We start from the raw sequence: 14,813 nt of genomic DNA, 5'->3' as shown, positions 1-14,813 counted from the left end.
TGTGCTGAGCGTGTCCTTGTTCACCGTCCCTATACTCTCTGAGCTAAGAAACTCCACTGCACCCCCGTTATAGACTGAAGAGGCCTGATATGTGTGAAGGGAGAGCCCATCTTTCAAGGTGTGGCTCAAGGCCCACCCCCTCCATGAAGCCTCCCTTGACTACCCTCTGCCTTCAATGAACTCTGTTGTCTAGCCCACACTCTGGGATCTCTGTTGAGGTTCTTTATCATCCAGTGTGAGTACAGCTTGTCTCTACAGCAAGATCATACAGCTCCTGAAGGCTGGCTATACGAGTCACATGGCAATGTTTAAGAAAGACCAGTCAGACGGAGTCCTATTGATTTGCGTTTCAGGAAAGTGCTTGGGGGTTGGACAGACCCAGGCTTGATTCCAGCTATGCCACTAATTACTAGTCACTAACTGTGGGCAAGTTTTTAAATCTGTCTAAAGCCTCAGTTTCCTCATCTATAAAAGGGGTGACGACCCCGACACGTGGGTGGTTTTGAAGACATGTTTTTAGCTGGGGGTTGGGGGAGCGTTGGGGCTTCCCAACAGTGAGGACTGGACCTGCAGCAATGGTGGCAGAGGCCTGAGAGCCGTGGGTCTGTGGGGCCGGATGGAAAACCCTACATGATCAGGCCCTGCGGCCGAGTGGCTCCTAGTTGATTCACTCCCTGGAGCTAAGGACGTTGAAGTCCTGAGAGGTTAAGCAATGGGCCCAAGGTCACACAGCAAGCCCATGCAGTGCCATGCCGAAGCTTGGCTGGTGAGAGGGAGGGAGGAGAGGAAGGACCTGGCAATGGTTAGAGCAGGGTGGAGTGCACATTTCGTATATAACAATATGGGATAAGAGGCAGAAGTGTGCTGCTAAATATTTAACAGCCAGTAAGTGTTTAAGAATTGGCTCGCCAGGAAAAGTCAGCCCAGCTAAGCAATGCTTGCCAGTTCCTGTGGTGTAAATCCTCCCACCATCACCGATCTCATGCGATCACTGTGACATCACTGGATGTGGGGTTGGGAAGAGATATACACAGCTGGCTTTTCTAAGCCAGTACCAGCCAGCTCCAGCTCCAGTGCACCACCGAGGGCTTCAGGGCCGCCATGGATGGGCCAGTGGGACAGCCCACGCACACTGCCTTGCATCTAACCCTCCCAAACCCCGTGAGGTGGGGACACTTACTGCTCCCACTGAATAGAGTGGGGAGCTGAGGATCCGGCCTGTGGTTACACAGCCATCACGTGGCAGAGGCCACAGCCTGGGAGTCCGACTCTCGAGCCCGAGCTCTAACCATGACACTGTCGTCTTCCCATTCCAGGGGGCGGCTGCGTCGAGGGGTGCAAGCTGCTTCAGTGGCATGAGAGAGGAATGTCCGCTAGAGCTTTGGCTTTGGTCCCCTCCTCCTGCCCCCATGTTGCTCATCCCCTTCCGTGACAGCAGGACTGACTCTAACAGTCCCCGTTGCGATCCAGCTGGCACAGCCAGGAGAACTGGAGACAGGGCCAGCCGAGGCAGAGGCAGGTCATGGTGGTGGAGTGGGCACAGAGACGCCCAGGCCCAGAGTCTGTCACGGCCCAGATGCTGTCCCGGCCCTTAGAACCGACACCACAGCATGTGATGGCTACTAACAACACAGCAACCATCATTCATTAGGAAATCATGAAGCCTATGGAACATTGAACCAAACAGGTGGCTCTGTTTGGGGATGGAAGGACACCAAGAAGACGGAAGGGGAGGGGAGGGAAGGCAGGGCATGCCGGAGGGGGTGTATGTGTGTGTGGGGTGCTGGAGGGCCTGCATGGTCGTGGGAGAACACATGGGACTCGAGGCTTGTGTCTGAGCCCAGCGTTGTGACTTGTAGTGGTGGGGAAGGGAGGAGAGGGGATGGCCGTGCTGTTGATAACAGTAACAATAATCAAGGTGTGAGTGATTGCAATTATTCTGGCTTCTGGGGTTGTGATAATTCTTAACTCTCCATCATCAAGGCCAATAGGGCATTGGAGAGGTGAGAACTGTATACAGAGGGCTCATTGGACGGGAACTCTGCCCCTCCCTGACCTGGCCACTTGCTGCTCACCATTTAGGAGAGCTGCTTTAGAAGCTCACTGAGTGTGTGCACGTATGCGTGCGTGTCTGTATGTGGGGGCCAGTGCATGTTTGAGGGCCAGTGTGTACACACATATGTGCATGCGTGCATGTGTGTTTGTGTGTATGTGTGTATACACATGGCTGTCCTACTCTTTCCCCTTCCTATCCAGGGAGCAGCTGGACCAAGGCCAAGGGGTGATGGAAGAGCAGGAGCCAGGCAGAAAGGTGCCTCCCTCTTAACATGTTGCGTACGGATCACGAGAATCTTCACGAGGGATTTAAACCCCGTATGCAACGTGTTAAAACCCCTGGTGTATCTGGGGAATCCTATAATGGTCTCTTCCTTACTGATCCCTAAGTCTGTTGCCGTTAGAAATGGAAATGAATTCAGCTCTGGTCCCATCTCTTTGGAACTCCTTTTGCACACAGTGGGAGCCTAATAAATTCTTGATGATGGTTTTGAACCTGGGAAGCCAGCAGCTGTTCCCAGCTCTGACTCTCAGAGTCCATGGGGCAGATCAGGAGGGGAATGACCATGGGGGGGTCTTCAGTCTTCCTGCCAGACCCTCTGGTGACTCCATGCCCAGCTGGAGCCACGGTCTGCTTCACACATCCTGCTTTGGGAAGCCGGTGCCTCCTCCACAGCGTCTCTCTGGCTCTTTCCCACCCATCGTTTGAGCAACATTTATGGAGCAACCACTGTGGTGTGTGTCACCATGGAAAGGCACCCTGGGAGACAACACAGGAGCCGTGGGGTCAGACTCACCTGGGTTCGAGTCCTAGCACCTTTAATTACAAACTGGGTGACATCTGGCAAGTTACTTCTCTGTGTTTGAGCGATTTTTGTTTTTCACAGTTGCATCTGTTAAAGAAGAATGATGATGTCATTTCCATAGGGTTGATGTGAGGGTTAGAAATGAGAGAGACGCCTGCACACACATTGCATTGCAGGTGTTCAGTAAGTGAGCTTATCCACCTGGAGTCAGGAGGACGTGGATCCCCTCTGCTTCTGTGACCTTGGCGTTGTCACTCAACATCTCTGCGCATCAGTTTGGGAACACATGCCCACCTCCTTGGGTGTTTGGAGGATGTGACTGGATAATATGCGTGAAACAACCTATGGTAGACCCTGGCCATTACTAACTTTGTCTTCGCTGCTTCCTGCTCCCTCATCAGGGTGCACAGCTCCCCTCCTTAGAAGGTCCTCTGCTCCTCCTCCGCACCGCCCGCGTGCTTGCACGTCCCTTAGCGACGTGGGCTCCTGGGTTTTTACCTGTCGGAGGACAGAGGGCAGCTGCTCAGCTCGCGGGTGGGGAGCGGAAACTACAGTTCCCAGCCCTCCCCGCGCCGCCGCTGGGCTGGGAGCTGAGGGCGGCAGGCCCCTCCTCTGGGGAGGAGCCTATAAGGGGGCGTGGTTAGGAGGTGGTGGGAGGGTTCAGCCAAGCCAATGAGACCAGCTGCTAATAAGTGGGCTGGGCTTACAATATAACAGCGGCAGGAGGAGGAGAGCAAAGCTATTAAGCCGGCGAGGAGTGAAGCTGAGCCTGGCCTCGCGCGTTCCTAGAGGACCACCTCCCGAGCTAGAGTTCCTTCTCCCCTCTTCCTCAGCTTTCTCCAAGCTCCCCTCCTGCCCTCTCTCCCTGCCCAGTACAATGCATTCTTGACTGGCAGCGTCCGGACTCCAGGCAACCCCAGAGAGCCGAAGCAAGCCACAGAGAGGACTGGAGCCAAGACACTCTGGTGGGGAGCTTGGATGCCTGGCTCTCTTTGAGGACATCTCTGGAGCGAGGGTGGCTTTGGGGTGGGGGGTTGTGCTACAGGGAATCCAGCCAGGCCCCAAGATGGACACTTCCGGGCACTTCCATGACTCGGGGGTGGGGGACCTGGATGAAGACCCCAAGTGCCCCTGTCCGTCCTCCGGGGACGAGCAGCAACAGCAGCAGCAGCAGCCTCCAGCGCCACCAGCGCCACCAGCAGCCCCTCAGCAGCCCCCGGGACCCCTGTTGCAGCCTCAGCCTCCGCAGCCTCCGCAGCAGCCGCCGCAGCATCCCCTGTCTCAGCTCGCCCAACTCCAGAGCCAGCCCGTGCACCCCGGCCTGCTGCACTCCTCTCCCACCGCGTTCAGGGCCCCCCCTTTGTCCAACTCCACCGCCATCCTCCACCCTTCCTCCCGGCAAGGCAGCCAGCTCAATCTCAGTGACCACTTGCTTGGCCACTCTCCAAGTTCCACAGCCACAAGTGGGCCTGGTGCAGGCGGCCGGCACCGGCAGGCCAGCCCCCTGGTGCACCGGCGGGACAGCAACCCGTTCACGGAGATCGCCATGAGCTCCTGCAAGTACAGCGGCGGGGTCATGAAGCCCCTCAGCCGCCTCAGCGCTTCCCGGAGGAACCTCATTGAAGCTGAGCCCGAGGGCCAAGCCCTCCAGCTCTTCAGCCCCAGCAACCCCCCCGAGATCATCATCTCCTCCCGGGAGGACAACCATGCCCACCAGACCCTGCTCCGTCACCCCAACGCCACCCACAACCACCAGCACGCCGGCACCACCCCCAGCAGCACCACCTTCCCCAAAGCCAACAAGCGGAAAAACCAGAACATTGGCTATAAGCTGGGACACAGGAGGGCCCTGTTTGAAAAGAGAAAGCGCCTGAGTGATTATGCTCTGATTTTTGGGATGTTTGGAATTGTTGTTATGGTGATAGAGACCGAGCTCTCTTGGGGTTTGTACTCAAAGGTAGGGGCTGCGGTTTCTCTTTATACATTGAACAAAAGGAGTATGTAGGTAGAGAGAGAGAGAGAGAGAGAGAGAGAGAGAGAGAGAGAGGTGGGGGAAAGAGAGATTGGGTGAGAGACTGGTGGTGGTGGTGGTGGTGGGAGAGGCGGTTGCTCAGTTATATTGAGCACTAACTTACGTGGTTTTCCTTCTGAATCCCGGGGGAATTCATTCCTTGCTTTCTTGGTGGGGGGACACCCCCATACACTGTGCCTAATTTGCAGACTGTTAGGGAGGATTAAAGAATCCCTTTGGAGGAATCATTTCTCCTCCTGGCTCACTCGTCCTAAAGCATAACCCAGCAGCCTAACGCACCAATTAATTACACTGTGCCTTGATGTGCTTGCCAGTTCCTGTGACTTCCCCTCCTCCCCTGCCGGCTCCACTCCATTTTCCCGAGGATAAAAAAGAAATAAATGCCTGGGGGGGAGGGGGGTGTCGGGATTCCATGCCAGTCCCTTCTCTCTCGGTCTGCTCCCTCTCTCCCCAAGTTTCTGTTTCCTTCCTCGTCCCTGGGAGACTTAAGGCAAAATCAAAGAGCAGCGGTGACCTGAGTCTCCTGGGGGTGTGGGGTAGGAATACAGGCAGAGGAAACCAGCGGTCCTTTCCCTCAGGAGAGAGGACTCGGAATAAACCTGCTGCTGCCTCGTAAACATCCCCTGACAAAAATGGCTACAGGTGTTCCCCGGGCAGAGCAGATGGGCGCCGCCTTGGCACCAGGCGTGGGGAGAGTCTCTCCTTCGGATGGGATGACAGGGCTTCCCGGGCAGTCCCGAGAGCCCGCGCCGGGCTCAGCCCCGGTTCTTCCCTCCCACCACGGCTCCTTCTCTCTGGATAAATAAGGCTGAGCGTGTGTGCGAGTGTGTGAGTGCGCGCCCATGGTGCCCGGCGGCATGGCTTCCGCGGGGGGAGCTGGCCCCAGTACTCCAGCCTCAGGCCAGCCCTGGGTGAAGGAGGGGGTTCCCTCCCAGAGGGGCTTGGGAATCGCGTCCTCTCGTCCTCCAAGGCGGTGGGGAGTGAGGAAGGTGCGTTTCTGGCCATGCTCTGCCTGCTGTGGGTTGGAAGGCTTGGAAACCTGGGGAGTCAGGACAAGTGGGTTTTTTCCCATCTACCTCTCACCCCCAGTTTGTTGGTGTGTGTGTGTGTGTGTGTGTGTGTGTGTGTGTGCGCACGTGCGTGCGTGTATGTGCCTGCTTGTTGCTTGCATTTCTCACTTATTTGTCATTTTGGGCAGGGGGTGGCTGAGCTGGCCGCCGGTAGCTAGGAGGGGTTCAGCTGTTGGAGGTTTCAAATAGAGCTTGTTTCAGGCTGGGCACAGCTGCTGCGAGACTGTCACATTCCATGTTGAAATCCAGCCGCTAAAACCTAGGAGGTGCTGATCAGATTTCCCCCATTCCCAGCCACGAGCTCTAGCAGGGTGGGCAGACTTGGCCGCTCTGGAAACGGCTGGGGCAGACCTGTCAGACGCCCTCTTAGCCACAGCCAAGACTTCCGGGTGGAAGAGGGTCCCCCAGGAGCCTGGCTGCTCTGAGGGGCTGCCCAGCCAGCAGCTCCTGGAAGGGAAACTGCCTTCGTCTAAATAGCTCAAGGCTCTGAGCCCCTCAGTGAGCAGAAGCGAGCGGGGTTTCCCCTGGAATCGCAGCTCACTTAGTCATTCCCTGTAATGAGCCTCTGAGTCTGCCTTCTCAGAACCGCCTCTCCCGCTGTGCGCTCAGGGAGAGGGGCCGCCACCCTTCGCAGGCCTGGCAGCCGCTCTGAGTATAGCCCTGACCCCCTGCAGTCACCCCCTGGGGACCAGGAGTCCTCAGTGGGGGAAACTGATGAAGGCCCGAGTGTTGGGGGTGAAGGGAAGAGGCAAGACAGCACCTGGTCTTGCAGTGACCCCTGGACAGGTCAGGGCTCTTCCTAGAGACAGCTCCCAGTGTGGGGTCGGGCTTGGCACAGTTGTCTTCACGTGGTAGGAAGGTTGCTGCTGGGCAGGAAGGGGCCGGGAGCCGTTGTCATCCTGATGGAGTGTTCGTGCAGGGGCTTCCCCAGAGCTTGAGAAAGCAGACTGGTGTGAGGGGAGGGTGACTGATCCTCTTGCTGGTGTCAGCATGGTCCCACTTGCCTCTGCTGGTGACATGGCCACTTCCTGTGCACCTGGGGTTGGCACTGGTTGTGATCAGGGCTCCCCTTAACCTGCTCACCGACTCAGCAGCCCTTCCATCTGCCCCTCTGTGCACTGAAGACTGAACCGTGTTCTCTGGGTGTGTCCTCGGTCAGGCCCTGTGGAGCCAGGCGGGGACAGGCAGCTCCTCCTCTCCTCTCCTGGAGGCAAATAGGGTCATTTTAAAGAAGCAGACCAGAGTTCGAATCCCAGCTCTGCCACTCCCAGTTGTGTGATCTTGGACGAGCCATGCAGCCTCTGCGAGCCTGTCTCCCCGGCTGTCAAGTGGGGGGAAGAGAGTTAGCTGAGCGTAAGGTACTCCATACGGGGCCTGTTGTGATTAGCAGTGATGAGGCTGATGGCAGGAAAGAGGTGTCTTTTTCCTCTGTTATCTGACTCGGGCTCCAGAATTAGCTGGGGCCTTAACAGATTGGGAACTAAGACTTGTCGATGGAAGGAGAAGTTCTGAAAAGGGGCTGGGTCTTCTCACTGGAAACCGTCTCTCCACATGAGTCTCTCGTAGGGGAGGTGGGCCCGGGGATGGTATGAGTGACAGTCTCTCTTGCAGGAGAAGTTTGTGTGTCCGCTCGGCTTCACTGACCAGTCTGGAAGCAGGAGGATGGACAGGGTAACTTCCGGTAACCCAGTCAATTGGGCTAATTCTGCATTGATGGCATTTCCCACTCAAAGGCCCCTAGGGAGAGGGACACACAAGCGATTGCAGACTACTAGCCTTGTGTCTGAGTGGCTGCTTTCTGAGATGCTCTGCTTTTGTCCACGGAGCTGTGGCCCTCCTGTTTGACTGTCTTCGGCTGCTATCTGTTACTGGGGGAGGAACTCACCATGCAGGCCTGGCTCTCTTGAGATGCAAGTGGCATGTCCCTGAGTGTATTGAAATTAGAGCAGAAGGGAGCCAGGTGAGGAGGTAAGGAATTGAGATAGAGGTCTGGCTCCCTCTTCACAGGCCGGAGGCCCTGATAGCGGAAGGAAGATGGGCTGGAGTGGGGCTCCGACAACAGCAGTTCATTCTTACGCCCAGGGCCATGAGGCCACATGGCAGAGAAGTGCCAGAGGTGGCCCTAACAGGGTCCTCATGGTTCTGGGCGACCCCTGCAATGAGTGAGGAGTCCAGGTTTGCTTTTGTTTTGTTTTGTTGTGGATATGTGGATTTACGCTGAGGGCTGTGACACCACGACAGGGCCAGGTCTAGAGAGCCTGTTGAGAAATCTTAGTGACATCGTCTCTAGCACGTGAATGCCAGTTAGGAGTAGGGCGATGAGGATGTGGGCAGTTCTTGAAGCTCTTTCTTTTCTCCCAGAGCTGGTTGGAGGCACACCCACCCCCATGCCTTCCATTGCCACCCGGTGGGGAGAGAGTGGGCCTGGGCAAGGCCCCGCCTGCTCTCCCTCTCCTCCCTGGCTGTGGACACCACACCCCTCCCTGCCATCCTGCCGGTGGCTGAGCCGCTGCCTCTGTCCAGCTGGCCAGTCACGGGTGGGCCTTGCTTCTCAGGGACCTCGGGCTGTGGAGCCACCTCAGAGGAGGCTGGGAAGTACCAGCGCAGCAGGTGGCTCTCGTTCCCACCAGTTTTGCACAACCTCAAACCACATCCCCAACCGGGCCTCACCATCCATCCGAGTCTCACCTCCCAGGCAGAGCCGGCCCTCTGCCCCCCTCCCCGCCACCATGTGTGTTTGCGTCTGCTCCTGCCTGCCCACCAACTTCCTGCCCTCTGCTCTTCCCTCTCCCCCTGCCTGGCCTTGTTGCTGGGTCTCCCAGGCCATGGGCAGAGGAGTCCGTCTTACTCGGCTGTCCTGTCTATCCCTTGCATGGCTCCCTTTCTTGGCTCCAGTGACTCTTCTAGCTTCCGACCTGTGGGAGGTGGCCATGAACAGGCCAGCTTCTCTATGCCCAGGGGCGCCCTGTCCCCTGGCTATTCGCTTTTCAAAGCGGAATGGGCTCCCTTAGGGCCAACTCCCAGAGGTCAGTGAGTGACTCCTGCCTGAGTGATGGAGTGGGACCCCAGGTCCCCGCTGCCCTGCCCCCTGCCCTTCTGCAGGTGTTGTTTGCAGAGAGGCAGAGCAGCAGCCGGGCTCTGGGCTCCACTGGGTGAATGGCCTGCATTTCCTGCCAGACTCAGGAGCCGCTTAGGTGTAGGTGGCTGGCCTCGGGGATGTCCTGGTGTTTGGGAGGACGTGCCTCAGGGCACTTGTGCCTGTGGTCGCAGGCTTGTTGGGAAAGCAGGAATAGGCCAGACCCCTTTCCATGGGCCCTCCCTGTCGGGTGGCCTGCAGGACAGGGTTGCAGAAGGGAGGAGACTCTTTATAAGCGATCCCTATAGGAGGAGCCTAAGAGCCAAGGGCCCCCAGGCACATGTTTTATCTCCACGGGCCACACGGAGTGTCTTGGCCTGAGGACCGCAAGTGTGGCTCTGGGAGCGTGAAAACGAGGCTCTTCTCCTACCCAGGATGGTGGCGACTTTATTTATAACCTTTGTGGACAGTCTGCAATGAGTCAACCATTTGTAACCCACAGGAGGGACAGCTAACTTTTATATATGCCTCTCCTTTGCGTGTCATCTCACTATTTATAACTGTCCCAGGGAAGGACTTCAGAATACGCCCAGACTTCCCTTCCCCACAGGCAGTGTCAGCCTGCTTGGGCCCTGGCTTCATCCCTGGGGCATTTGTGTGCTGTGCAGGCTAATTAGAAAGCTGGCGAGGGCCCTGCCTTTCTCTTGTGGAGCTTTCAGGAAGGGGGTCTTATGAGGCATTGTCCAAAAAGACCTGCTCTAAATAATATAAGGTAAAGAAAAACAACACGAAAAGAGATGTGAGTGACCTCTGTAGTGGGAAGCTGAGGCCCGCATGGAAATGGAAAATCCGAACAGAGAGGCTTGCTTTGGTTGCGGTTATTTGTAAAGCACGTTTGGAGGAGAAAATGAGCGTGTGAGAGAGAGAGGGGTTGTGAGGGGGTGGCTGTATATCGATGAAATCCCGCGTAGCTCAGCTCCGTGGCAGGCAGACCAGCACGTTCATTCGGAGCTGTTTTTCTTCTCTTTCTTTCAAAAGCCCAAAGGGAGAGAGAGAAAAAGAAGAAAGCCACCTATTTCTCTTTAAATAATGAGGGTGGGGAATTCCAAGACCATGCTGTTTTCGGGAGCTCTGGGGAGGAAAATTCTCATGCTTTTTTCTGGTGAGGAAAGTCCGGAGGAGGCTAATGGGTTTTGAGGTACCCCCTTCCCCCACCCTGTCATTCCACCCCCAGGAGCTCAGCTGGGATCTGGGAGGAAGGAGGGGAGGAGGGCTGGGGGCCCGGGAAGGCTGCTGGGTGACAGGAGAAGGGAAAGTAGGGAACATTCATTTGCACAGGCCTGGACCAAGCTCTACATTTGAGAGTTTTGGAAGTAGCTGGTGGTCAGGGCCCGTTGTGGAGATGACGTCACCAGGCTGAGCGGGCACTGCTAATGGGTGACTACGGCACTGGGATAAGCACCCAGGCCCATTTGATTCTCCGGTTGAGGCCTCTTTCCTGGCCTGATGCTACTGGATAAACTGCTGATCATTCTTAAAAGAGACAAATAAAGGTTGAGGGGCCGAAGACCCGTGATGTGAAATGTTGGGACAGAAGGAACTTTTCCAAGAGATATGGTTTGATGGAGTATGGGAGAGACCCGTGCAGGTACCTAGCGAAGACAGTGTCTTGCGGGGGAGGGTGGCCAGGGCAAGGGGGAGCCCAGGGGGCAGCCTGGGTGCAGGGTGAGACTGTGGACAGGCCCACATTCAGTGCTCCGGATGCCTGTCCGCCTGGAGGGCTGGCCAAGCCGGGGTGGGGGGCAGGTGTGGGCATCACAGCGAGAGCAAGAGCCAAGGCTTGGACTAGTGCAGGCTCCCCCACAACACTCCCCCTCCACACCTGGTGAGCCAGCAGGCCCCAGGCCTGGTGGAACATTTCTGCACCAGCTCTGGGGCCTCACACATCCCCCCCCCACATTAGCGCCCTTCTCTTTTGCCAGTGGTCCCAAAGGGCTACTTGTGGGGGTGACCCCCACCAGCTCAGCTCTGCGTTTACATCCCCCAAGGTGTTTTTACGCTGTTTTTCCTCAGCCTCCACCAGGGCCGTGGTACATGTCACTGCAGTAGGCCGTATTTCACAGATGAGGAAACTGAGCTGCAAAGGGGTTGAGTGGCTTGCTCCAGGTACCCGTCTCAGGAGAGATGGTTCTAGAATGAGAGCTCAGCTCTCCGGTGCAGGGCTTGTCTCACTGTTCTAACCCCCACCACAGATCTCTGCTGGGATTTGAGTGAGGGAACCTTTAAGGGCTTCTCCATCCCTGGTTCTAGAATTTTCTTGGTCAGCCTTTAGTCCCAGTTTCCCATTTCCCTGGCGTGAGGCTTGGTTTAGCTGTGTCATTGGCAGTTAGTGTTAAAGAAAAGCCTGTGTCTGCTTTGGGGGAGCCCGAGGAGATGATTCCACCTCTTGCTTCTGACTTGTGGGGCCTTTGTCAAGTCCCCTTACCTTTCTGGGTCTCTGTTTCTCTAGCTTAGAAATAAGGCCGGACTCTGACGCTACACTAACTTCCTTCCTGCTTCAAAGATTTCTGACCACTGAGCCTACGTTTGTCACGCTGCATCGCAGACCCAGCAGCCATGGTCCTCAAACTCACGTTCTGGAGGGGAGTCGGGCCTGCAGTGGGCACCATCCATCCAGGCTGGGCTTTGGTTTCTGGTGGTGGTGTTGGGAGCACTGAGGAAGGGGTCGGGAATTCCGGACGTCGGGGAGGCTCCCTGGAGGAGGCAGGGTGGCCCCTGAAGGACGAGGCATGCCAAGGTGGGAGGGTCGCGAGGCAGGGGGCAGGTGGGTAGGGAATGGAGCTGGGCTGTTCCTGTTACGAGGTTGCATGGGGGCAGGAGAGGAACGAGGGCCCTGGTGACGCTGTTGGGGCGGATCTCGTTCCGGGGGTTCTGAGCAGGGAGCCACGCGCTCATGCCCACGGCAAGGGCACAGGCTGATTGAATACTTAGTTGATGTCTGTAATTGCCAGGGGCCCAGAGCTCAACACCCCAGGCCCTGGAGACCTGACGTCCTTCTCTCAGAGGCCATCTTTGTTGGCACAGCGGCCTGCGTGGTGGTGAAGAGCTTGGGCACTGGGTTCCAATCCCGGCTTTGTGGCAGGTCCTCAGGGAATTTACTAAATTTGAAGACTGTGTCCCCAGTGTTCACAGGGAATGACGGCCCCAGCCTGTGGCGTAGCACCGAGCACAGAGCTGGGCACACAGTGAGCCGTGCTATCTGCCAGCTGTTGCTTTTAGGAGACTCTCCTGCTAACCCACAGCCACCCAAGGATGGCAGAGGGGCACAAGTGCACAGGTCACAACCTCCACACGGGTGGTGTAGAGGGGGCTCTGGAAGAGACGAGGCCATGTGAGCTGTGCCCCTTTCTCATAAAATCAAATGGCCTCACCTTGGATGGTGGCAAGCCACCCAGTCAAGTTTCTGGATGGATCCCCATGGCTGAGGCACCATGAGTGAGAGGGAGGCAGCGTGTGCCCTGGAAGGTGGGGCTGTAGGGGTGGCCTGGCCTGGGCTTCTGGAGCCTTCTTACCTCATGGGCCCAGTTATTCTACCCTCAGAGTCAGTGACTTGTGGCCTGGGCACAGCTCATTGGGTGTGTCCATGCAAGTGGGACAGGTGGGGAGAGAACAGCCCATGAAACTAGGCCAGAGGGGGCGAGGCTTGGAGGAGGGTCACGATGACCAGGCAGAAAGACGCTGAGAGCCTGGGACAGTGGGAGAGGCCACCAGGAGGCGGTCCCGGGACAGAACCAGGGGTAAAAGAAAAACTAGGGCTTTCTCGTGTCTTCAAGAGAACACGTTTTTTTTTTTTTAAACTTGCAAAAGGGCACCCTCTTGAATTCAAAAGGTTGTGGGGGCTTGTGAATCCAGGTTCTCTCTACCCCTCCTACTGGGGCAGGTGGTAACTCACCCAGCCAGACACCAAGGGGCATGAAGAGCCGTGGGAGCTGGGAGCTGGGAGCTGTGCGGGGATCAGGGCTGCCCTTGTGTGGAGGCCATCTTTAGGCAACCGGAGTTGTATTCTGAGCAGGGCCGTGGTGACACTAAATGAGCAATATGCAAATGATGTGTGAAATAATATGCAAATTGGCATCTGTTATTTTTGAGTCAGCTTGCTGGGCATTTTTCTTAAAGGACAGGCATAGTGCTCCGTGTCAAATGAACAGGAAAACTGCCGTAAAACACGCTCCCACAGGGGCTGGCTGGGCTGCACCGGCTGCTGAGAGCTTGCGGGCCCTGGGCCGCCAGGCGCTGTTGTTTGGCGTTCAGCTTGAGGCAGGTGGTGTGCTGGGAGGGAGAAGAGACTGCACTGGCTGGGGGCCACTCCTGCCCAGCCTCTCGATGCCGGGTGACCTTGAGGTCAGTGTTTTAAACTCCCCAGCCTCAGTTTCCCCATTTGTACATGCAGATGGCAGTACTCCCCAGCCTGGTGAGAATTAAATGTGATAATGGTTGGGTAAGTGGCACGTCCCAGGCCACCAGTCAATGGCAGCCCTTCCTCGTGCCTTTGCTGAGCTGGCACCTGCCTGCACCCTCACGAGGTCCCCCCAGCAGGGACTTTTGCAGAGCCTTTGCTTCCTTTTGAGAAGATTCCTGATTTTAACACACTGGGGCTTAGCCGTTTTCTCTCTTCTGGCTTCCATTGGGTAGGGTGTGGGCTTGCTCATCACGTCCCCAAATAGCTCCTAGGTGTGGGCGTGCCCGGAGCCACTGACAGGTGAGCCTGCTGCTCTGGGTTGGGCTACTTACTGCCTTTGGAGGGGCTCAGAGCTGGATGGCGTTGCTGGGATGACCGGGGAGACCTCTCCTCTAGGGGCAGCTGGTGGCCTGGTGTGGCAGCAGACCTCCCTGAATGGCCAAGCTCCACAGGCCCCCCAGGTGTGCCAGCCCAGGGGGCAGCGTGCTGTATACTCCTCCCACCGCTGTGAGGAAGGCAGGGCAGGGATCTCCGTCCTCTTTACAGGACCCCGAGCCCCAGAGAAGTTAGGTGACTTGTCCAAGCCACTCAGCATTGTGAGACAAGGGTGCGGCTCGAATCCAGGAATTCCGGGCTTTGGTCCCACTGCACACCTGTGATGTGGCAGGCCCCATTCTAGGTGCCAGGAACGCAAAGGTCTGTGCCTTGGGGACTCGAGGCAGCTACAGGGGTCTCTCCTGAGCGACCACTCTTCCTAAAAGAGCTCAGGCTTTCAACACAGACCTGGTTCTAATGTTGGCTGTGCACTGTTTAGCTGTGTGGCATTAAGCAGTGCCCTCTTTATCAGGAAAGTGGGGTTCTAGTTCCTTCTGCTGAGGGGGAGGGAAGAAGTCATTGTGGCCCCGCCGGCCCCAGGGCTCTCTGGTCCGTGGCAGGCGTCGCCTTGGTGGCTTCTTCCGAGAGCTCAGTGGCCACGGGACCATACGAGGCGCCCGTAGCTGGGCCCATGATGTCCTGTTCTTCCTGCTCCAGGCTGGAGCTGGCAGTCGGCTCTGCCAGGACGCTTTCCCCTGCTCCTGGGGGAGTAACGGTGCTGGGCTGCTGAGAGGACATTTGGGCACGAGACGCCAGACAGGGTTCACGCCAGCAATGGGAAGATCCCTTAGGAGTGAAATGAAGTTGACTTGAGCTGAGAACAAGTTCAGGGTGGAGGGTGACTCATGAGGGTTTCCTTCTGTCTCCAGCAGCTCAGGGGGTGACACGATGCTCTCATAAAATGGAAACTTCTTTCCCTTTCCATAAAAATGACCGCAAG

The 14,813-nt window shown here is 56.9% G+C and overlaps 1 protein-coding gene across 3 annotated transcripts in view; it reads left to right on the top strand.

The window, feature by feature from the left end:
* Positions 1-14,813, top strand: part of KCNN3 (potassium calcium-activated channel subfamily N member 3) — a 157,183-nt gene that overhangs the window by 16,548 nt on the left and 125,822 nt on the right. For 2 of the 3 annotated variants that reach the window (XM_019711845.3, XM_019711844.3), the window contains exon 1: positions 3,352-4,818. The exons of the other annotated variant lie outside the window; for it this stretch is intronic. In XM_019711845.3, the coding sequence (XP_019567404.1) occupies positions 3,928-4,818 (891 nt within the window). In that variant the 5' untranslated portion in view covers positions 3,352-3,927. Of the gene's footprint in view, positions 1-3,351; positions 4,819-14,813 lie in introns of those variants that run through there. 3 annotated transcript variants of the gene reach the window in all.

Source organism: Rhinolophus sinicus, chromosome 7, assembly GCF_057876585.1.
Source record: "Rhinolophus sinicus isolate RSI-liver-muscle chromosome 7, RSI-T2T, whole genome shotgun sequence".
In the NCBI taxonomy this organism is placed as follows: Eukaryota; Metazoa; Chordata; class Mammalia; order Chiroptera; family Rhinolophidae; genus Rhinolophus; species Rhinolophus sinicus.
This window is presented reverse-complemented; position numbering and strand designations above follow the sequence as displayed.